Here is a 24,285-nt window from a genome sequence, read left to right as displayed (position 1 = left end):
GAGGAATAGCCCTCCTGTTGCATTCTGGGGTCAGGAAGTAGGGTTATGCAGTGCCAGGGTATACGAAAGACTCAATAAGTGGGTATACTGGTTTAACCACCCCTAAAATGTCAATCAAGCAACCAATGGCTAGGTAGTTATACACAGTTTGGACACTCTGAATAAAGGATGATTAATATTACTGGTAGAAACCACCAAGATGGTGAGAATTTAAATCATGTTACTCTTTAGGGCTCAAATATGAAAATTAATGATTGTTATTTTTAGAAATTATCACTTAATACTTTGGAACATGGTTAACAGTAAATAAATATGACTGCAGAATGCAGAACTGGAGAGGAAGAGACCACTATAATAGATTTCTGCAAATTAATACAGTATTAAAAATGTTTTAGCTCAAATTAAAAGTTATTCTAAATTTACAATGTTACAAAGTAACCACAACACAGTGTCAAGGCCCAGACTGGCTTTTATGAAGCTGTGTATAATCAGCCCTATTCTTTTTTTATTATTATTAGAAAGAAAATTATTTTACATGTCAATCCCAGGTCTTCCTTCCTCCCCTCTTCCCCTGTCCCCCCAACTAACACCCTACCTATCCCATACCCCTTCTGCTCCCCAGGGAGGGTGAGGCCTTCCATAGGGGGAATCTTCAACGTCTGTCACATTCCTTGGGATAGGGCCTAGGCTAACCCCCTTGTGTCTAGGCTCAGGGATGGGCTCCCAAAGTCCATTCCTATGCTAGGGATAAGTACTTATCCACTACAAGAGACCCCATGGATTTCCAAGGTCTCCTCACTGACACCCAGGGGTGTCTGGATCAGTCCCATGCTGGTTTCCAGCTATCAGTCTGGGGACCAAGAGCTCTCCCTTGTTCAGGTCATCAGCCCTATCTTTATGCTTGGAAATTTTTGAGTAAATGAATATGTATTATTAAGAAACCTTAGGAGCTGGAGAGCCAACTCATCAGTTAAAAGTGGATTCCTGTTCCTGTAGATGAAACAAGTTCATTTCCCAGCACCTCCACTGAATGATTGACAATCAACTGTTACTCCAGCTCCCAGAGATCTGATGCACACACTCACACTGATGCATACACTTAATTAATGTAAATCTTTAAAAGTCTTAGGCTAAGATGATAACCTGAGGCTAGATAGGTCATAGGATTCAAGGGAGAACCCACTAGTATTCTGCTAAATGGACATAGTAATAAAATGACTCCTAATGACATCGCTGTGTACCTAGGTTAGTGCATCTCTCAACTCCCATAAGGAAGCCTCTTCTTGCAGTAGATGGCAATTAATAAAGAGACTTGTAACTGGTCCATGGACAGAGAATATGGAATGCTCTACCCTAAAAATCCTAGCATGGAGCAGGAGGGGTGGCAACAAAGTCTATTTGTAAGTGACATCTGCTAGAGAGGGAGAGTCAGTTTTTCTTAAGGAGGTGGTTTCTGCTAGACTGACTGCCTTCAGGGTAGGCATGCTCCACTCCCAAGATTATTTGGCCAGCATAAAATGGAGTCAATGGGAGGGAAAAAGGACACTTTTTGGGTGAGTAAGGAGTGAGGTGGATATGGAGAAGAGTTGGGGAAGGAGGGAAAGAATGACCAAAAGAGGTCAGATTAAAACTCCCAAAGAATGAATAAAATGTCTTGGGAGTAATTTTAATCAACAAGTGAAAGACTTTTGCAACAAAATCTTTAAGACACTAAGAAAAAAAAATTGAAGAAGATAGCAGAAGACGAAAAGATCTCCCATGCTCATGGGTTAATATAGTAAAAATGGTCATCCTACCAAAAGCAACCTACAGATTCAACACACCCTCCCTCAAAATTCCACACAATTCTTCACAAAACTTGAAAAGACAATTTTCAGCTGTATTTGGAAACACACACACACACACACACACACACACACACACACACACACAGTGTAGCTAAAATCATCCTAATAATAATAGAATGGCTGGAGGTATCAGTATCTTTGATCTCAAGTTGTACTACAGAGGTATAGTAATAAAAACAGCAAGGTATTGGCACAAAAACAGAAACGTTTATCAATGGGATGGAAACGAAGACCCAGACATAAATCTCCACACCTATGGACACCTGTTTTTTTTTTTGTTGTTGTTTTGGTTTTTAATAAAGAAGCCAGAAATACAAACTGGAAAAAATAGCATCTCCAACAAATGATGCTAGTGAACTAACATCTGCATATAGAAGAACTGAAACAGATCCATTCTTATCATCTGCCTGAAACCTTGTCTTGTTCCTGATCTTAGTGGGGATGCTTTGAGCTTCTCTTCATTTAGGTTGAAGTTGGCTGTGGGATTCCATTAAATCACATTTATTATGCTGAGCTGTGTCCCCTATATCCCCAGTGTTTTCTCTTTCAGTCTGTTTATATGGTGGATTACACTTATTGAATTACATATGTTGAACCATCTCTGCATCTCAGGATGAAGCCAACTTGATCATCAAACCTTGGGCTTTTGTTGTTGTTGGGAGACTTTAATTACTGCTTTTATTTCACTATTGGTGTAATTTTATTAATTTGAATCTTTTCTTTCTGTCTTTTAATTTGGTTAAATATTTAGCAGTATTAATGATTTTCTCAAAGAACAAACTTTTCATTTCATTGATTATTTGCATTGTTTTGTTTGTTCATTTCTATTTTACTAATTTCAGCACTGAGTTTGAGTATTTCTATTCCTTTAGGGTGGTAGTTCTTTTTGTTCCAGACCTTTCAGGTATGCTGTTAGGTTACTAATATGAGTTTTTTATTTTATTTTATTTGTATGTTGGCACTTAGTACTGTGAATTTGCCTCTCAGAACAATCTTTGTGGGGTCCTATGGGTTTTGATGTGTTATTTTTTCATTTTCAGTCAACTTTCAAAGGTTTTAAATCTCTACCTTAATTTCTGCCTTGACCCATTTTTCATTTAGTAGTGAGTTGCTCACTTTCCATGAGTTTGTAAGCTTTCTGTTCTTTCTGTTGTTGATACTCAGCTTTAACCTGTGGTGGTCAGATAGGATGCAGGAAGTTACTTCAATAATCTTTTATCTGTTGAAACTCACTTTGTGTCCAAGTATGTGGTCAGTTTTGGAGAAACTTCCATGAGCTGCTGAGGAGAAGGTATAGATTTAACATTTCTTTGACTGAGGTATCCATTTCTTCACTTTGTCTTCAACATTCCAGTTTCTCTCTTCAATCTCTTGTACTCTGTTGATGAAGCTTACCTGTGGGTTTTTATTCCCCATGATTTCCAGAATTTTTCATTTCTAGTTCTAGCTGTTTGGGTTTTTTTTTATGATTCTATTTCTAATTTCATATCTTGAGCTGTTTTCATTATTTCATTCCACTGCTTAATTCATAGAGGATTTATTTACATCGTCTTCTACTTTTTTTTTTTTACCTAACATAATTTCCTTATTGAATCTTCGGAAATTTCAAATCATGCACCCTAATCCCTCTCACCTCCCAGTCCCTCCATATCCTCCCCTCTCCCCTGCAGTGCCCTCTCAAAAGAAAATTAAAAAAATCAAACCATTCCAAAGTAAAAAAAAAAAAAAAAGCAAGAAAACAAATAAAAACAAAGAGAAAAAAAGACCCAAGCAAAAGAAAACAAAAACAAAAACAAAAGCACCACACCTCTTTGTCCCTCCGTCTTTCCCACCTCTCACACCTCTTCATTCGTCCTGGTGGCATTAGGGGCATCTGCGTGTCACACAGTACCCTTTTGTCCTATCACCTTTACTAGCAAATGTTGATTGCAATGAGTCACTGGTCTGGTTCAAGGCCTCTGGTTTCTGGCATACCATCATCACTGGATCCTCACAGAACTCCTCTGGGATACCCAGTTGCCACCCAGAGTCCTCAAGGTCCTGTGGGTATCCTTCCACAGGACCAGTCCCTTCCTGAGCCCCAGCAGGTCCTAATGGGGTAGATGCTAGGGTGGGCCTACCCATGGCCAGGCTGTGGGCCTGGGTGGTAGCTGAGCTGGTCAGTCAGGGCTACTGGAGATGCTCACCTCAGGTGAGGGGTTGGAGCCAGCTCCCTATGCCCATGCCATGAGGGTCAGTTCTCCCCAACCCGTGGTGAGGGGTGGGACCATCTCTCCCGCCATGAGGGTTGGGACCAGTTCTCTTGCTGCAGTGAGGGTCAGGGCCAACTATCCCAGGGCCAGTGAAGGTTAGGAATAACTCAGCATGGCTCTCTGATTTCATCGCACATGGTTTCTATGGCCCCCTGAGGTGACACGAGCCACAGATATAAACAGAGACCCCAGCTGCAGCAGGACTGTGGAGAGCTGCGATGTGCTGCACCTTAAAGATGGCGCCGGTTTCTACCTTCCACCATCCCGAGGGTGAGCGCTCTCTGGAATAAACAACTCCTTATTTGGCTTGGTCTAAGATTCAAACTTGCATCAGCAAATGTGAGCCTATCCACCTTAGCCACGTGGCGTTCTGGGGTTGGCTGGCAAGAGTGCTTTTAAGCTGTGGGCTGGCTTTCCCCGGGGTCAGAAGATTGTTTCAGTTTCCTGAGGAAACTGCTTAAGGAAGAGCCTCAGCATTGCGTCTTCCTTGCTGGTCGAGGCGGTGGCGACACAGGACCATGGACCCAGACATAGCCCTGGGCAGCAGCTTGGGCCTAGATAACATCCTGGCTCCAGTGGAAGCACAGGCTGCTCAGATCAGGATGGCTCTGGTGGCATCACTGTCCCCCACCCCCACCCTGACCCCTGTACCAGGCTTTTTCTTTTGGGCCACCCAAATCATGACACAGAGTCTTATTAGTTTTGAGTGCTCTGCCTAGCTCAGGCACTTTTCTGGCTGGCTCTTTTAACTTAAATTACCTGTTTCTCTTTATCAGGACTTAACTGCCTTTCCCACTTCTGCATATCTTACTTTCACTGCTGCTCTATGTCTGGTTGCCTGATGTCTGCTTGACTTCTGACTCCCTCACTCTCTCCCCTCCCATTCCTCCCAATCTTTTTTTGAGCCCAAGTTTTTCCTCTTCTTTATTCTCTCTGCCTGCTAGCCCTGACTATCCTTTCTCTGTCTAGCTACTGGCCATTCTGCTCTTTATTAGACCAACCAGGTGCCTTATACAGGCAAGGCAAAACAGATGCAACATATCTTTCTGTAATCAAGCACACATCCTTACATTGTTAAACAAACGCAGCATAAAGAAAAGTAACACATCTTTACACAGTTAAAGTAATATTCCACAGCATAAACAAATGTAACACACATCTTTGCCTAGTTAAAATAATATTCCAAGACAGACACCCACAAGACCACATGTTATGGCCCTGACCCCAGACTTCCATGTAACCTTTGGTGACAACACAGGCCTCAGACCTCAACTCAGATCCTGGCTGTGATAGGACTATGGACCCAGATGTCACCATTGCTGAGGTGGCAGTACAGGCCCCTCAGATTGGCATGGTCCTAATAGCAGTGTGGCCCTTAGACACAAACATGGCCCCAGATCTCAGGCATCCACATGGTAACAGGAACCTCAGACATCAACACAGACCCTGGCTGAAGCAGCACCATCGACCCAGACATAGCCCTTAGCTGCAGCTGTGGCCTGAACTTCACAATGGCATTGGCCACTTGGATCTGCATGGCCCAGTAGCAGTGTGACCTTCAGACACCAACATGGCTCCAGGTGTCAGTTCAGACCCCCAGAATCCACATGGCCTTCATGGCAGCAGGAGCCATGGACATGAACCAGGACCCTGGCTGCAATAGGGCCATGGACCCAGACATGGGTCCAGCAGCAGACTAGGTCTAGACTACACCACGACACTGGGTCGTGCCACAGAGCACTCAGATGTCTATGGTCCTGGCTGCAGCATGGTCCCCAAACTCTAACAAGGCCACAGGTTGCAGCCCAGACCCCTGGCTTGGCTCCTGGTGGCAACATGGGCTACAGACTTCAACACAGTCATCAACTGTGGTAGGACCAAAGGACCCAGACATGGTTGTTGGTAGGAGCATAGGTCTAGCTGTCACTATGGCCCCAGATCAGCACTGTGGCCCTCAGACACCAACCCTAGGTGGTGGCCCTGACATCAGGATTCCACATGGCCTTCATGGTGACAGAAGCCATGGACATCAACCCAGACCCTGGCTGCAGTAGGGTCATGGACCCAGACATGACCCTTAGCAACAGCCTGGGCCTGGAAGACACCATGGCTCCTGATGGCAGCACAGGCCACCCAGATCAGTGTGGCTCCAGAGGCAGCAGAGCTCTTGAACACATACATACATGGCTGCTGGCAGCAGCCCAGATATTGGGCATCTTTGTGGCCTTTGGTGGCAACATGGGCCATGGATGCCTACAGAGACCCTGGCTGTGGTGGGACTATAGACATGGCCCTTGGCAGCAGCTCAGGCCTAGACATCACCATGGCCCCAGGTGGCAAGAAGGCCCCCCATCCACTCTCCAGAAAGGGTAAGGCATCCCATGGGGAGTCAACAAAGCCTGGCACATTAACTTGAGGCAGGACCAAGCCTCTCCCCCTTGTATCAAGGTCGAGCAAGACATCCCACCATAGGGAATGGGCTCCAAAGAGCCAGTTCATACTCCACGGATAGCTCCTGATCCCACTGCCAGGGGCCCCACAAACAGACCAAGCTACACAACTGTCACCCACATGCAGAAGACCTAGTTTGGTCTCATGCAGGCTCCCCAGCTGTCGGTCCAGAGTAGATGAGGTCAGCTGTCTCTGTGGGTTTTCCTGTCACGATCTTGACCCCCCCCCCCCCCCCCCCCGCCTTGCTCCTCTCTTCAACTGGATTCCCAGAGCTCCACGCAGTGCTTGGCTATGGATCTATGCATCTGCTTCCATTAGTTACTGGGCAGAGGGTCTAGTTTGGTCCTATGCAGGTTTCCCAGCTGTCAGTTCAGAGTCAGTGAGCTCGCACCAACTTGGGTTGGCTGTTTCTGTAAGTTTTCCCATCATGATCTTGACTCCCCCGCTCATGTAATCCATCTTCCCTTTCTTTGACTGGACTCCCAGAGCTTGGCCTGGTAGTTGGTTGTGGATCTCTGCATCTGCTTCCATCAGTTACTGGAAAGAGACTCTATGATGACAATTAGGGTGGTCCCCAATCTGAGTACAGGGGAAGGCCAGTTCAGCAATCCTCTCCATCATTGCTAGGAGTCTTAGCTGGGGTCATCCTTATGGATTCCTGGGAATTTCCCTTGCACCAGGTTTCTCCTAACCCCATAATGGCTCTTTCTATTAAGACTTCTCTGTCATTGCTCTTCCACTGCATGCCTTCCCCAACTCAACCATCACATTCCCTTACGTTCTCATCCCCCATCCCCTCCCTCTGTTGCCCCTCCCCAGCCACCGAATAATTTTAATAGGTTAAAAATTATAGCTATGGCTTTTATTTTTGTAAGCAACATAAAAGCCTTTAAAAATTCTTTATCACAGACATCTTCTCTATCTTCATTTTAAGCATAATTTAATTGTTATTTTATATGAACCATCCTTTTTTTGAGGGAGGAAGTGTTTATTTTGGTTCACTGTTTAAGGGTATTGTTGATCATGGTAGAGAAGTCAAGGCTGGAGGCAGATGGTCACATTGGACCTGCAGTGTGGAAGCAGAGTCCTGGGGGTGGAGAGACAGCTTCATGGGTTAAGGTGTTTACCACCAAGCCTGAAAGCATGTTTGATGCCAGGAACCCACTTAGTGGAAGGAGAGAAGCAACTCCTAAAAAAACTTTAAAACACAATCAATTTATCTGCATGTGTGTGGCTGTTTTGCCTGTGGATATGTCTGTGTACCGTGTAAAGTGCCTACCATCATGGGGGCCAGAGGAGGTACTGGGATTGGAGCTGCAGACAGTTATGTGCGGCCATGTGGGTCCTGAGAATTGAATGTGGGTCCTCTGAAGGAACAGCCAGTGCTCATAACTGCTGAGCCAGCTCTCCAGCCCCACGTTCTAATCATGGCTGTCTCTAACAACTGGCTTGCTAGGCTTCTTTAGAATGGTGACTGTTATCCCTGACAATTCACTTGTCTATTTGTATTTCTGAGACTCTTCATTTCATTTTGCTAGCTGCCTGTTGCTGGTCCCAAGTGAGACTCATGGAGGCCATGCTTTGCCCACCTGTTGTACCTGTAGAGCCACTACCCCCTTGGCCTCAGTTTCCCTCCCGAGATGGTTCCTCAAGGGACATCTGTAGCTTGTGAAAGGGTAGACTACATGGGTAGGGGCAATCACACTCAGGGATCTGAAAGATAAATATTGCATTTGTTCTCAGGCCAAGGGAATACTAATTCAAGGGAAGGTTTGCGCCCCCTTTGCCAGGCGCCAGGCTCCCCACACCCAGACTCTTGACCGTTAGTATGTTTGCTGGCAAAGGGGCTTGTCAAATGACTGCAAAACTCTCTCCTGCCAAATTTAAATGCTCACCACTGTCTTTTGAGAGCAAGGCTAAAGCAGGAGTCCAGCAGTATTGACAGTGGCAGTGCTTGGTCAGCATGCATGAAAGTAAGCCTGCGTTCCATTCCCTGCACACAAATAGATGGGTGATGCATGTAATCCCAACACTCAGGAGGCAGAGGTCAGAGGCTCAGAAGTTCAAGGTTATCCTCAACCATCCAGTTTCAATGGCAGTGTCTGTTTATCGTCTAGTTTTAATGACTTTCTTGTAAGGTCTTAAAGTTTTATTTCCCTTCACTCATTACGTCTTTGTTACAAACAGGTGAGGTAAACGTTTACTCTGTTTACGGGCGAGTGTTAGAGAAATTGAGTTAACTTAATTAAGGTTACATAATCAAAAGTTATACAGCAGATCTCAAACTTGACCAGCTTCACTTGGCCAGCTTACAGCCCCTCTGAGACGTAGATTTATTTGCTTCTCCATCCTCCCCCAAATGAGACAAAGATGCAAATGGCTTCATATCTCAAGCCATCTTGTCCCCATCATCCATATCGCCTCATGCTTTAGTTCCATCTTTTTTTCTTTTTAATCCCACAGAGACCATGCCTCACCCATGCCTATCTCTTTCATTTTAGGGCTGCAACATACTTTATAAAATGGACCCTTGTGTCCTTCCTTTAGTATTTGTTTGCTACCTGCGAGTACTCTTATATGCTAATTGATATATAAGTTGCTTCTATTCTTTTACATTTTTTCCTGATTTTATTTCATCTAAAGACACTTAGTTGGCTTTGACACTGTGAATTCTTTATCAGCTACTGCTTCCTCTTATTATTGCCGAAAACAATTCCTCAGTTAATGTGATTGCTGTTACAAAAATGCCTTGGCCTTTATTTGAAATTTTTTTCTAAGCTTTATATATTCTTCAGTCTCTCAAAACATGACAAGTGGTAGTTTGTATTTCTGTATATTTCAGTTGCTTCTTCGTGTTCTCTTTTCATGAGATGCATGCCTTTAATTGTAGGTCATTTCCCCATCTCATCTTCTTTCAGTGTCGCCTCTTCTCAATTCTCCTACATTCCCTTTCCTGACTTCCAAAACATACAATGGATGCTTGTAGTTTATCCTCCATATTATTTATTTATTTTTTAATATAAAAAACAAAGGACATTTATTCATCAATATTGATACAGTTTACATAAAGTGAAAAATATACCCTTCAATGAAAAACAGAATTCTAAATCATGTCTTGCAGTAAGGTCATAGAATCACCTGTGGACACACCCAATTTTTTAATTTGAAGTTTATTTTTATGTGTATGGGTGTTTTGCTTACACACATGCCTGCCTACATACCACTTGCAAGTCTGGTGCCTGTGGAGGCCAGAATTGGGCATAGGTCCCCAAGAATTGGAGCGACAGACATTTGTGAGCTTCCTTACGGTGCTGGGAATTGCGCCTGAGTATTCTGGAAGAGAAGCCAGTGCTTTTAACTGCTGAGCCATCTCTCCAAACTGGCAGTGCTCATCAAGAGACTTCCACTGTATTGAAAATGTGTTATACCCTGAGAGACCATTCAAAGGGCTTTCACAAAGTGTCTGATATATGTAAGCCCATTAGCATTTGCTTTTTAAAAATTACCTTTACCTTCTCCTTTCTAGGTGTCATGCTATACCCCGAATATATATTTGTTTACTTATGCATGTATATATTATAGGCCAGGAACCTCATAGGGAGAGCATGCATTTTTTTCTTCCTAAGATTGGGTGGCCTTGCTTAATATTATATAAGTTCGCTCATTTTCATGCAAATCTTGTGATTTTATTTTTCTTGAGATCAACTAATATCCCATACATACATACATGCATGTATACATATGATGGATTTTCATTATCCATTCACTGGTTGATGGCCGCTAGGCTGGTTCCATTCCCTTGCTTTTAGTGAATAGGGCAGCAACACACATGGTGGTGTAAATATTTCTGTAGTAGGATATGGAGTTCTCTGGGTAAATGGACAGGAGTGACATAGTTGGGTAATAGGCTATTCTCCACCTCTTTCAAATTTAAATTTTCATTTAAAAAATCTCTTTGTGCAGTGTTTTAATATATGAAATGCACTATCCAATCCATTTCTTTTTGAATGCCTGATCTTTTATTTTTCATTTGCTCTTCATCTTGAAAATTCAATACAGTTATTGTTAAAGTTTACTTTTAGCAGCGTTTTGGGACTGGCAAGATGGCACAGTAGTAAAAGTCCTTTGTGATGAGTCTTTCTTTGTCCTACCGGCCAGCTCCCAGATAATGACATGAAGACTTAGTAATTATGAAAGCTTGGCCTTTAGTTTAGGCTTATCCAAAACTAGCTCTTATAACTTAAATTGATCTGCTTCTATTAATCTATGTTCTACCACATGCCTTTGTTTTTTAACCTCTTCTCCATTTTTGGCTTGTTCCACATCTCCTGGCATCTCTGGCATAATCTGCCCACCTAGATTCCTCCTCTTCTTCCTCTCTTTCCTGCCCCCTGAAATCCCACCGATCTCTCCTGCCTAGGTATTGAACATTCATCTCTTTATTAAACCAATCACAGCAATACATCTTCACAGTGTGCAAATATTCTGCAACAGTACTTGACACAAAAACTTGATGAGCTTGATCCCTGGAACTTACTTTTTTTTTTTTTTTTTTGGGAGCTAGAGTCATCCGCATCTGGAATCCTAGCTTAAAGCAGGATGGGAGATGGAGACAGGAGACTTTCCTGGGAAGTTGAAGGCTGGCAGCTGAGAGCATATCAGGCACAAGAGAGATCTTATGCCAACAGAGTGGAAGGGGAGATCCGATTCCCTAGAGTTGTCTTTGGACTTCCACAGGTATCCTTTGGCACAAGCACACTCAATTACCACACACAGGTATCACATATGCACACACACACTATAAATAAACAGATAGATATATACAAAGACAAAATCTTTTTCTTAGTGTCTGGATTTCATTTTTGGTGCATGTGTGTATGAGTGTGTGTGTGAGTGTATTTTGTGTGGGTACATTGCCATTTATGTTCATGGATTTGTTTATCCATGTGCACACAGAAGGCAGAGGAAGACTAAGTATCCTGTCTTATTTTCTTGAAATAAGTCCTTTATTGAATCTGAAATTCAACGCTTTAGTTGACTAGCCATGGCCAGTCAGCGTGTAAGATCCACTCTCCACTCCAGTGCAGGGTCTGCAGACATGTGCCCCAGTGCCCAGCTTTTATTAATCCTGAGTATTGGTTTTTGAGCTCAGGTCCTGAGCTTTCTCAGCAAGTGTTCTTTACCAATGAACCATCTGATCAACTCCTCTGAATATTTTAGTTAGGTTAATTTTCAAATTCTCTTTTTACAAAACTTTACTACCTAAACTCTCTCTGTGTAAAAAAGTCCCCACTTCCCCTGTTTAATTCTCTTCTGAGGGACGTTTTCTCATCCATTTTAGAATTTTGCTCTACAGAAATAGAATTGTTTCCCATGGAGGGGTTTTGAATATTGGATTTTGAGGTGCCTACATGCTGTTTGCTTTCCCACATACCACAGCATATATCTCTTTTTGTGTCTTTCTAGTCTGCGACAATTTTTAATTAGTTTCTCATTTTCTGAAAATTTTGATGTATTTTAGTCGGTTATTTTATAGGATATTCTCAATTTGTCTGATCAATGTTATGGATTTATTTGAGTGGTGTTTGTATGTATACACATGAGTGGTAGGTGTGTATGTGTGGTAGATGTACTGGTGCAGGTCTGTGTGTTCATGAGTGAGTCCCTGTGTGTGTGTGTGTGTGTGTGTGTGTGTGTGTGTGTGTGTGTGTGTGTGTGTGTGTACTCGGGCACATATGTGCAGGCACACACAGGTATATGCACTTACACACCAGACAAGGATGTTAAATTTCATGGTCTATCATTTTCCACATCACTCCCTTGAATACAGTGCCTCCCCCTGAACTTGGAGCCAACCTGACAGTCATCCAGCCCCAGTGACCCTCCTGTCTCTGTCCCTCACAGTGTTGGAGTTACAGGCATGCATGGTCATGCCTGACTTTTTACATGGATGCTGTGATCTGAACTGAGGTCCTCATGCCTGTTCATTAAGCCTTCCTACCCACTGAGGCATCTTGAGCCATCTGTCAGATGTTTTCTTCATGATTAAATTGAACTTATAAGATTATTTTTAAGAATTACTCCTTATGCCCAGTCCACATAGAGGGATACTCCCTGAGCCAAGACACACGGGGATAGGCCTAGGCCCTATCACAAAGGATATAATAGACTCTGATGATCCCCTATGGAAGGCCTCACCCTCTTGAGGAGCAGAAATGGTTTTGGATAGTAGGGTGTTAGTTGGGGGAGGGGTGGTAGGGGAGGAGATGAGGGAGAGGGAACTGGGGTTGGCATGTAAAACATTCTTGTTTCTAATTTTTTTTTTTAAAAAGAATTGCTCTTCACAACATGCCCAGGGCACATGCATCAGATGGCTACCATTGTTGATGCCAACATCAGTCATGTGCCTTATATTTCCATCACAAAGATCCTGTGTTTCCTTTCCATCCTTGTCTTTTGCATGCAGTCACTAAGTGCACTCCACCATGAACAGCAGGCTTTATGATTAAGCCTTACCTGCTGGAACTTACCATCTAGAAGTCTTTTTTAGGGAAGACTCACCTCTTCCCTTCATTGATTTGTTTATTTCATAAACTTAAATGAGTGTAGACTTTTGTAAAAGTATTCCATATTTTGGACTGTGAACCAATGCTACATTGTTTGTACCCTGATCCATTCATTCTGGATTTATCTATAGGGAAGTCCTTCAGGTAGTTTCCTGTGCACGATAGGCATGCTGCTATCCTTTTGTATTTGAAGTCTTTCCCTACCTTCTGTTACTATAGGATGCTCCATGAGAATCTTACATTTTTATTGTTCTTGCCTTAGAAGTGGCCAGTTCTTAAAGGAATCCTGGTTCTTTTATTGGAAAAATGGTGTGTAGAAAGCAAGACCAAATGCAGGTGTGTTCATTAGTACTGGGGTGTTTCAGGACCTTTCGGTGGATGTGGTTGAAAAATATTGGAATATGTATGTGTTTGGCCCATGCTTATGCTTCTTACTAATTTCTATCTTGGTTCCAGCTTTATTCAGATTGTGAGAAGCTTAACCAAGTCCCAGGTGTGGAATAACTGGATGAAGGCAATGGAGATTCTTTCCCCACTCATCTCTCAATGCTGCAAGGCTGGAGATGGGGTCTTGGGTCTGGGAGAAGTTTCTACTCTGTGTCATGGACTGGAAGCTGCTTCTGCCTCCTTTCTTTTGTGTAGAGAGCTAAGTTCCAGTGGCACACAGGTGCAAAATATGCAGTGTCAGCACAAACCTTTCTCTGGTGTGTTGTCTCCTGACATGCCTCAAGAGCATTTAGCATTGTGGTTGCTTTCATTTGAAAGTTATTCTTGTTTCTTATACCTAGAGAATATCTTTCTTCTTGCTTGGCAGCCCGGTAAAAATCAATTTTTAATGTTATGGTTTATCTAGCAGCTGTATATGGCATACGTGTGTGTACAAATTCTAATGTGTACACTCATATGTATATTTGTCTTTGCACCGAATAGCTATTAACAGCTAAAGGAATGAACACCAGAGAATTGACATGACCCAAGAGCACATCATGGGTTAGTGTCTAGGCAGTTTGCATCTTCTTTTCTAGTCTTTCCTCTTAACTTTTCTTCTGTGGTGACTGTGATAGTTTCAAAATGTTTAAAGCCTTTTCATATATAACGTTGCATTTAAAAACAAGTTCAATTCTAAAAGTTTGCAGAATTCACCACTGTGGTTGACAAGTCTTGAAATGGTGGCATAAAATGGACGTGGGTGGATAGAACATCATGACAGATTCAGGGTGAGTTTCCTTTCATGTAGAACAATATAAAAGATATTTAATTTGCAATCTTACTGGGACAGAACACTGCTTTGCAATTACAAATATTCCTAGCATTTCAAAATGTATTCTTTCCTTGAAAATTAGCAGACACCAGATTTATTAGAGTTTGTGCAGACAACATTTGTAGCCAGGCCAACTCTAAACATACCTGTCTTGACTTAGAGATGTAGGTCATATTTAAGACTTTCTCCTGAATCAAGAGACTGACATGGGGCATGTCAAAATGGGAAAAATTATTTACTTTATGGTTTAGTGACTTAAAAATGTTCTCGATTTGTTGGATTTTGTTAATTCTACCCCTTTGATGGGGGAAGTCCTTCTGTGTATATGATTGTTTTATTGGTCGATAAATAAAATGCTGTTGGCCAATAGGAAAACAAGATAGGAGGGACTAGGAATCAAGGAGGATTCTGGGAAAGGTAGGAGAAAGCACAGAGTCAACATGTGAGCCCGGGAAGACAGGACGCTTGCTGCTGGCATCCGATAAGTTAAGTCTTATAAAATATATAGATTTATGATAATTAAGATTGAGCTAACAAATGAGAAATCCTAGTCATTGGCTAAGCAGCATTTGTACCTAATGTAAATATATAAATCTCTGTATGTTACTTGGAGTTTGTTCTTTTTTTTTTTTTTTTTTGGTTTTTCGAGATAGTGTTTCTCTGTGGCTTTGGAGGTCTGTATGTTACTTGGGACCTTAACCTAGCATCGGGCAGAACTCGAGCAGCCTATTGGAAAGCGCCCATGTGGCAGCAGGACTCAGGCAGCTTGGAAAGACTTACTGTCACACCGCTTGGCCTTTTTCCTTTTACAGTTAGTTGTCTATGACTGTCCCATCACAGCTCTAATGCAATAATACTGAGAAAAATTTTATATAGCCAAATAGTCTCAGTGTCAAAATGCTTTACCAATAGTATGAGCTGTATAAAGTTGTATCGTTAAGTTTAAAATTGCATACTGTATATACTGATCGTGCACCACACTATTAAACCACACCCCCAGGCCCTTATTAAAAGTCTCTTCAGAAACAAGTAAAATTAAAACAACAAAGCAAACAAAGTCCTCTCCTCTTCAGACTTCTCACTAGATATCTCCAGTGATGAGTTTTGAGTATTAGGTAAAACATGACTGATACTTCATTGCTGAGATTATTTCTAAGCAGAGGAAATGACCCCATCAAAATGCATTCTAGCAGTGTAATGTACAAATCACTTAATTAAATTTCCTCCCTTAATTCTGACATTCTTATTAACATTGTCTAATGCTGATTAAAATATGAGGGTCCACTATACTTGGTAATCTGTAAAAGCTACCGACTAAATTTAAATTCTCTAAATTTTGTTGCTGTTTTGGGATGGTCCTGTGGAGTCCAGACTAGCTTCCAACTTAGGGTATAGCTGAGGATGACCTTGTACTTTCTTGTGGTTTTCCTGCCTTTGCTTCCCAAGTGCTGGGATTTCAGGTATATACCACTGGGGTTGGATTTCAAATTTTTAAAAAGCAATGTTTTGTGATGAATTGTTGGTGTCTTTCTCATCCTCATCTTTGTCTTTCAAGGGATCTTACTATGTATCCCAGGTTGGCCTCAGACCTACTACCCGCCCACCTCAATCTTCTGTGTGCTGGATTATAGTTGTGCATTACTATACCTGGGTCTTTAGTGTCTTTCCTTGTGGAGTTTTCAAAAATCATATCTTCAATTAAGACTTTGCCTTTCTTGTGGGAGAATTATTAAGTCCTTAAAAATATCTGTGAACCATTGTATTTCTTATTTATCCATAATATTCTTTAAACATATTTATTATTTATTTACTACTTGCAGTATTCTTTGAATTTGAGGATTTCATACATGAATATAATGCATTGTATCAGTTCCATCCTTCTCCCCTCCTGTCAGGAGCCAGCCCTAGTTAGATATAAAAAAGTCCTCCTTTACAAGAGGCCTGGCGACCTCCATGCTAAACCGCCAATTAGTCAAGCACCCCACCCCTTAGGTTAGTATTTGAGATAATCACAGGAAAGTTCCAGACACATGCCCTGGCCTGAGAGCAATTAACACCCACTCCTCCCCCACTTCCTCTTTCTCTACTTCCTCCTTTCCCTTTAAAAACTCCTTGTTTGCATTTAATAAAGCAGACTTTGACAAGGAAAAAACTGCTTGGTCTCGCTTTTCTTTCTGGCCCATTTATTTTCAGGCTTAGCCCACCTCAGACCCACGAATTCCCAGAGCCCCAAGGGCCAGGGCACCCTCCTTTTCCTCCTGTGTCCTCTCAAGCACCCCTCTTCTTTTACATTTATTTTTGTTTTATATCTATATATGTCTATATGTCTAATGTCTCTTTATTTCTTTATAAAGATAGAGATATTAAATATATAATCCATTGAGTTCAGTTAATGCTGTGTTATGATAAATCTTTCTGCCAAAAGCTGCCCGAGCCCTACTGCCACATGAATGGTTTCCACCAGTCGCCCCGAGTTCTGCCGGCCGCATGGAAGAATAAAATAATACAGAGACTTCTATTAGGTACAAATGCTGCTTGGACAATGACTAGGATTCTCATCTGTTAGCTCGGTCTTAATTATCATAAACCTATATATTTTATAAGACTTATCTTATAGAGGATGCCTTACGCTGGCACCCTCTCTTGCTGGTGGATCATATGGCGCCGCTGGAGGATGCGACGAGGAAAAGGGGGTACTTCCTGGTTGTCCTTCCTTAAATATGAGTCTCCCTGCTATGTCACTTCTTGTCTGGATCACCACTTCTCTACTACATTTCCCAGAATCCTTCTCGACTCCTAGTCCTGCCTAACTTGCTGCTTCATTGGCCAAACAGTATTTTATTTATCATCCAGTAAGACAAACACATACACAGAAGCACTTCCCCCATCAATGCCATGCTTATGCACATGTGTTTAGTATTGATCACTTAGGATTGTTGACTTGTCTCCATACACAAGTAAACAAACAAAACCAAAACACAGAACAGTAGCTATCAACTTGCCTATAGTTCTTCATGTGGGTGTGGGGCCATGTGAAATTCTCCTCCATTCATGTTTGAATGCTGATCAGTGTGGCCTCTGCAAGTTTTGTGCAGGCAGTCATATTGTTGAGAGTTCATGAGACAAACATTCCTGTCCGGTCTAGAAGAAACTCTCCTACAGTAGTTGTCCTGGTCCTTGGGCTCTTATAACCTGTTTGCCCTCTCTTTGGTGATGTAACCTGAGGCTTCCATCCTGTATTTTAAAAATATGCATTCAGTTACAGAAATTGGGACTATATCTTAATGTTCCATCCTAAGAGCCAGAATGCAGTATACAGCCAGGAGTCTGGTTATTGCTAATTGGAGACAAAGAAGTCTATTGAGTCAATATTCATGTCACTTTTAGGTTGACTCAGCTACATAGTTTGGTCCATGTTAATGGAAGTTGTTACTGGGAGTGATACGACTGTTAAGCTATAGGCTTAACATTGACATCCTCTCTATATCATGCTTAGCAGGGATTTACCTGAGCTATGTGTTCCCATATTTACTGGGAAGATTGAACCCTCACACTGTGCCGCTTGCCTCTGTTCTGAAGCTCTTCTCTTCCAGTTTGGTTTTCTTGGAGAAGACTTCTACAGCAGTGTATTAGAAAATAGCAGCCACATCCATAGCTGCCACCAAGTGAACAGAACACTTCCAGCTTACTTAATCCTCACAGGGCTCCCTGTGGGTATGGCAGGTAACAGTGGACCAGTAGCATTTGGGCTCATAGATGAGAGTGCACAGTTCTGGACACAGGCCTACTCCAATGTTGTGTTGAGGATACAGATTGTTTAAGTTAAGAGAGCAAAAGAGCAAATCATTTTCATTGTCCCCTTCCCCTGTTGTCCTTTTGGTTCTTCCAGATACATTTCTCTCAAAGGACAGAGGTCACTAACTATCCTTTAGTTCATCCTGTAATTCTCAACTGTGTACCAAGAAACACAAAGCCTTTTTAGTGGGACACTTTTACCTTAATCCATCCTTTTTCTTTGAAATGGGGTCTAGTGTATCTAAGGATGCCCTTCTAATCATCCTTTCTCCACCTCCTGGTGCTGGGATCACAGGGTGCTGGGGATTCAATCCAGGGTGCTGTGCATACTTAGCAAATGTTCTACTAAGGGAGCCTCTGCTCCAGCCTTGATTGTTGAGGGAACTCAAGGTGACAGTAATAGTTACATAGTCCTGAAAATGGCTTTATTCTTCTACTTGGTTCTTTATGAACAGTCTAAAGCAAGTATTGTGTCTGTATGTGAGGAGAAAATGCTGTCCCTCTCTGTCCCTCTCTGTCTCCCTCTGTCTCTCTGTCTCTGTCTCTGTCTCTGTCTCTGTCTCTGTCTCTCTCTCTCTCTCTCTCTGTGTGTGTGTGTGTGTGTGTGTGTGTGTCTTATGGAATAAGATGAAACACTTAAATTATTGAGACAAGAGAAATGACTTTTTATTTTATGTCCCCTCCTTACTCTCCCTTCACTGAATTTGCCCACAATAACAAAACTGCAAAGAACACTCCCAAACCAAAACTGATTTCCATAATGATCAGTAAGCCAACATCTTATTATCTCCTTTATCTTGTCACTTAACAGATATTTATTCAGTTCAGGGTGACAAGAAAAGAACATTTTAAAGGATTTTGCTTTTTATTCTAAAAAAAAAAATACCCTAATTACTTTTAAAATGGTGACACATTAGCAATTACAACCTCCCTGTCCACATGAGACCCATTTAGGAACATTAGCTTCCTCCATACTTAATGAGACTGTCCTAACCAAGAGGGCCCTCCTCAGTCATTTAGGTAAGCTATTTGTCTTTGGCTTACCTCTGTTTCTAATCAGGCTTGATAGTGTAGCATGGTGACTTGGTAAGATGATCACACCCTTAGATTCTGGTAAAATCCCACTGGGAAGAAAGTCCATTTTGTGTGAGTATTTGTGAAGAAAGTGATAGGCAGGAGTGAGATATTTAAAGTAGATTGATGCCCAGGTATCGTGCTCACCACGTAGCTGCCCTGTATGGAGCATGGGGCAAAGCAGAAGAAGGACTCCAGTTAATCCAGCCAGTCCAGCACACAGTGAGAGAGAGGTGTGAAGTCCTTCCTAAGGTCTTTGTTTTAGGTTTAATGAATAGATACCACCTCCCTCCTTGCTTCAGATATAATTCCTGTTGCTTAACATTAATAATCCTTACTTGTATGCAACTGGATTTAAAAAATTGTTATCTTATAAAGAGTTAAGTTCTAAACCAGTATCGGGAAAACAGAGGGTATTATTGTTAACTCTTATCTCAATTATCCCTGCCCTTGGGTAGTAGTTAAAATGCTTCTCAAAAGTCCAGTGTGATAATATCCAAAGAGGTACCCATTTCCGATGTCTAGCAGAATTTCTTTGTAGTTTTTCTGTCTTTTTTCAGTTTCAAACACTCCGAGTAAATGGCATATACAAGAACTCGGTCTCTTTCCACCACTCTCATTGGAAATCTTCATAAGAACTAAACACCCAAGCATGGCCCTGTGATGATAAATAAAAACAGAAAGGTGAAGTGGATACCTTTCAGTGGGCCCTAACAAGGTATGCCCATAAGCAAACACCATGTGCAACAGAGCTAGTGGAGGAGGTTTATTGGCAGAACAGAAGAGTGAAAGGCTGTGCTGGCGTGGGGACATGAGAGAGGCAGGTAGACAGACAGACAACAAGAAGAAAGGCAAGAGAGGAAAGAAGAGGCAAAGAGAGGAAAGAGGAGGCAGAGAGGAGACAAGGGACAAGAGACGAGAGTGAGCTGTGCCTGCCAGGCACTTTTATGAGGTGTACGTGTGGTATAGCTGACAGCAGAAAGGTGCCTGGTGACAGGTGATGACATAACTGCTTTGGCTGCAGAGGCAGGCTGATGCTGCCGAGGAAACTAACAGGCCCTATGTATCCTGTGGTTCTTTCTCCTTCCTCCCCTTCCTTCTTCCTCAACTTTGCTTCCTTGGGGAAATGCCAAGGAAGGTGCCAAGGGAGACTGAAGTGGAGGAGGGTCTCTGGCTTCCCTTACAAAGCAGATGGCATCTTGCCCGGTTTTCTTATCTGAGTTTTTGTTTTTTTTTTTGTTTTTTGTTTTTTGTTTTTTCTGATACAGTGATTAAGCAGTGGGGAGTCGTGAAGTTGTCTGGGTCCCTGTTATCATGTGGAATTCCCATGGCTCTTCATGCTGTTGGCTTTGTCTGTAGTAAACTGAGGGACATGCCTCCTGGATCTTGCCATCATCTGAGGAGCATCTTAAAGTAGCAGTGTCAGACATATATACACCCCCTTTTCGGTTCTGTGAAACGATTCAGTGTGTGCTTAGAGAGATCATCTCAAAACATTCAAAGCTCAAGCGAACACTTCTACACAAGCCCAGAAGTTCTTTAGTTAAGAATGACCTAAGTGCTGGCATGCACGTGAATCTGGAGACGACTTGCATGGCTGGGCACTTGGCTCCTTTGGTAAGATGCTAAGTTTAACTTCCAGGACACATGTAAAATAAAAAAAACCAGGCATGGTGCTGAGAGACCAGGAGTTAGACAGATTCCCTGGTAAACAGACAGGGAGAGAGGCCATGGCTTGGTAATAAAGATGGCGAATTTCCAAGATGGCTGGCTTCTTCCTCACCCTCCAGACTTGAGACAAAAACCTGGGAATGTTTGTCTCCCACCACCTGAGCCTCTGCTGATGGACTGGCTGGACAAGTTCCAGGCTGAATCAGGACATGTCACACAACAGTTGCAGACCAATCAATTATCGACTCTTCAAACTGCAAACCCTAAAGTAGGGGAGGTTGATTCTTGGAAGGGTTTAAAAACCCCAGGCCCCCAAAAGAGACTGGATTTTCACTTTGTAAGTCTCCCGGCACCCCTATGCTTTGCTCTTTTTCTCTGTGTGTCTGTAGAGTTTACTCACCCCTACCTCCCAGTAATTTCTTCAAATGCAGATTCTGCCTGTGGTGCTTGCGATTTCTCTGCTGCTACCTGTTACACTTCAGCTTTTTTCCTGTTTTCTTTTTTTTCTTTTTCTTTTTGTCTTTAGCTGGCAGAGAAAATGAACCCTAGACTGTATCATCTGTGGGCTGTATCTGTAGTGTACACTTGCAATCCTAGCACTGGTAAGACAGACTGATGGCTGGGATTTAGTGGCCAGCCAGCATACCCTACTCAACTGAGCTCCAGGCCATTGAAAGACCCTGCTTCACAAAAACAGGGTGGATAGTACCTGAGGCACAATACCCAAGGTTGTCATCTGGCTTCTACATGCATGCCCACACATGAGCATGTGCACACCTCCTTGAACATGTACATATACAAACATTTGTCTGGAGGTTTTTGGAAGCAGCTATTATTCTCACTAATTGCAGACCTTGGGTGCAATTTAGTTTCCATTCAAGTCCCTTCAATTTTAGAGTCATACCTTGTGTTTTGTAAGAATTTAACTATTCTGGCATTCCTCACAGGGATATGGTGGTCTTGGGTTGATTGAGGCTTCACCAATGAGGACACTAAACTTCATTCAGCTCTGTAAGCCTTGTAAAAACCAAGAGATAGGGACAGTCCTTTGACAGATGTTACAGATATTAATCAGAGTTTTCTGTTTCTACTAAGTATTCCATGTGCATCCAGGTCTTTCCATTCAGACCTTTCTACAGATATTACTATTCTATTTCACTGACAGGAAGGGTCAGGCTCAGAAGTGAACACATGGTCACTATAAATAGAAACAGGAACCATATCAAAGTACATCCTGGAAGCTGCGAGGAACAGTCAGAAGATGAGTGTGTCCAGGGGAGAAATCTTAAATTGTGATGAGCAGTGGGGACTTCCTGTGCTGGGAGGCAGCCTGGTTGGGGATATAGGTGGCTTTTAGTAGAAACCTGCAGTTCTACAGGCATAACCTTCAGTAGAACTTAGAACCTTCTAACTTAAGAGCCTTTCTTCTGTTTTTTTCTACTTCTTCTTCTTCTTCTTCTTCTTCTTCTTCTTCTTCTTCTTCTTCTTCTTCTTCTTCTTCTTCTTCTTCTTCTTCTTCTTCTTTTTTTCATTTGGAAGAAGCTACTCCAGGGAATTTCAGTGACAGCATGAAGAGTTTGGGATTTCTCTCATTATGAAGTGTTTTACATCTTGCCATCATCAAGCAAGCTCAATATGACCACCAAATGCTCCTACAGGACTGCAGTCTTTTCCTGGTTATGGAAAATCCTGATTCTCTTTTGATTAGGCCGCCATCTTCTAGTTGGTGGGATGAGTAAAATGTTCTGAGTCCGGTTTCATTTGGAGGATCTCCCCTTAGAATGCTATAGCTTGGTAATGCATGGTCCTCACAACCTACTTTTCTAATATAATACTATTCCACGAGGAGATGTTACTCAAAGGAACAATGCTTAAACGATATCTAATGTATAGCATGGTAGCCATATTACTATATTATACAAATACTATATTACTCCAGATTTGAAAAGAGAGCAGAGCTCTTAAACACTCCCCAAACCTAGACTCATGGCAATTAGAGGTGCTGGATATGTTAATTAGTTTAACAGTGGTAATTATTATGCCATCTGTATATATTTTAAATGGACACCATATTATATATTTTTTGTTTGCAACTATATCCAAAACCAGATAGGAAAGAAGGAATTTTCTGCAGCAATGAACATGCCCTGTATTTTCTCTGTTCCATGCAATAACCACTAGTCATGTGACTTTTGAGTACTTGGGATTTGGTTCCTGTAACTGCTGAATTGAAACCCAAGTTTACTTAACTTGAGTTAATGGAAATATAAATTTAAATAACTAATTGTGGCTAGTAGTTATCCTGATAGCCTTGCTCTGGTGTCCATCAAAAACAAAACAACAAACAAACAAACTCCAATTTTCCTAACCTAAAGTTACCTATCAGTTTGTTTTTCCTATGAGATTCCTATAGCAGACCAAGTAGCTTTGCCTTTGGTGCAATCACGTGATCCCTCTTTCTTCTCAGCTTATTGAGTGAACTTTCTCTCTGATCACTAATGTTAGCATTTGCATCATTATCTGCTTGCTTCTGGTACAAATTCAGTGTGCTGTTGGAGAATGTGCTTATAGGAGGATGCCTTTCCCTGCCTTCCTCCACAGTTCACAAAAGCTGCCAAGCACTGCTTCCCAGCTATCAGAGTGCTGGCCCCTGGGGGAATGAGAGACAACTGTAAGTGGTGCTAGTGCAAGTGTTTGCACAATTATACTACTTATTTTTGTTTAGTGGATATTAGAACCATGCAATTAGCACTTCAGATGTGTTATTTCATGGATATTGCTGCTTAATATGAAACTAAACTAGGCATTTATGTTTTAAAGTCATTTAAAATCATGTTAAATAAATAGTAGTACCATTTGTTTTTGAATGGCCAAACTCTGGGAAATACAGTTACTAAGTAAACTTCTTTACTAGCTCCACCTACATAGTGCCCACATGCCACATGCATGCCTATCTTTGTCAAGACTTGGTAACTTCTGCCTTGAGTGTCTATCTGGTCTTGACTCCTCACTTTTACACCAGGTAAAATTCTACCACCAACACCAGATGGAGTCCTCAGAGAATCCCTTCCCGCCTCCTCCCTTACTCAACTTTCTCATAAAGCAAGTGTCTCTATCTTTATCCTTGTGCTTACTTCTCTTTCAGAGTAGCATTTAGCACAAGTTGGTCTCATTGGTTACATGATTATATGTTTTGCTCACAAAACTGAAATTATGTGAAATCAGGGACATTGTTTTAATAATATTTATGCTTTAGAGTATCCTACTTGTGTTAAGTTCTTAAGTATTTGCCATGGAATAAACACAGTTTTTTAAAACACAATTTTAATATAAACTTTATTATGTGAAATCAATTTTTAATCATCTCC

The 24,285-nt window shown here is 41.9% G+C and overlaps 1 protein-coding gene across 1 annotated transcript in view; it reads left to right on the top strand.

Annotated features, from left to right (window-relative positions):
- The first annotated feature begins 5,396 nt into the window (after positions 1-5,396).
- Positions 5,397-24,285, top strand: part of LOC118237743 — a 39,829-nt gene continuing 20,940 nt past the window's right edge. Inside the window, exon 1 of the mRNA XM_035438757.1 lies at positions 5,397-5,514. Within this exon, the coding sequence (XP_035294648.1) occupies positions 5,397-5,514 (118 nt within the window). The remainder of the gene's footprint in view (positions 5,515-24,285) is intronic.

The sequence above is a fragment of the Cricetulus griseus genome, chromosome 2 (genome assembly GCF_003668045.3).
Source record: "Cricetulus griseus strain 17A/GY chromosome 2, alternate assembly CriGri-PICRH-1.0, whole genome shotgun sequence".
NCBI lineage: Eukaryota > Metazoa > Chordata > Mammalia > Rodentia > Cricetidae > Cricetulus > Cricetulus griseus.
Note: the sequence above shows the minus strand (reverse complement) of the source record. Positions and strands in the feature narration are given on the sequence as shown.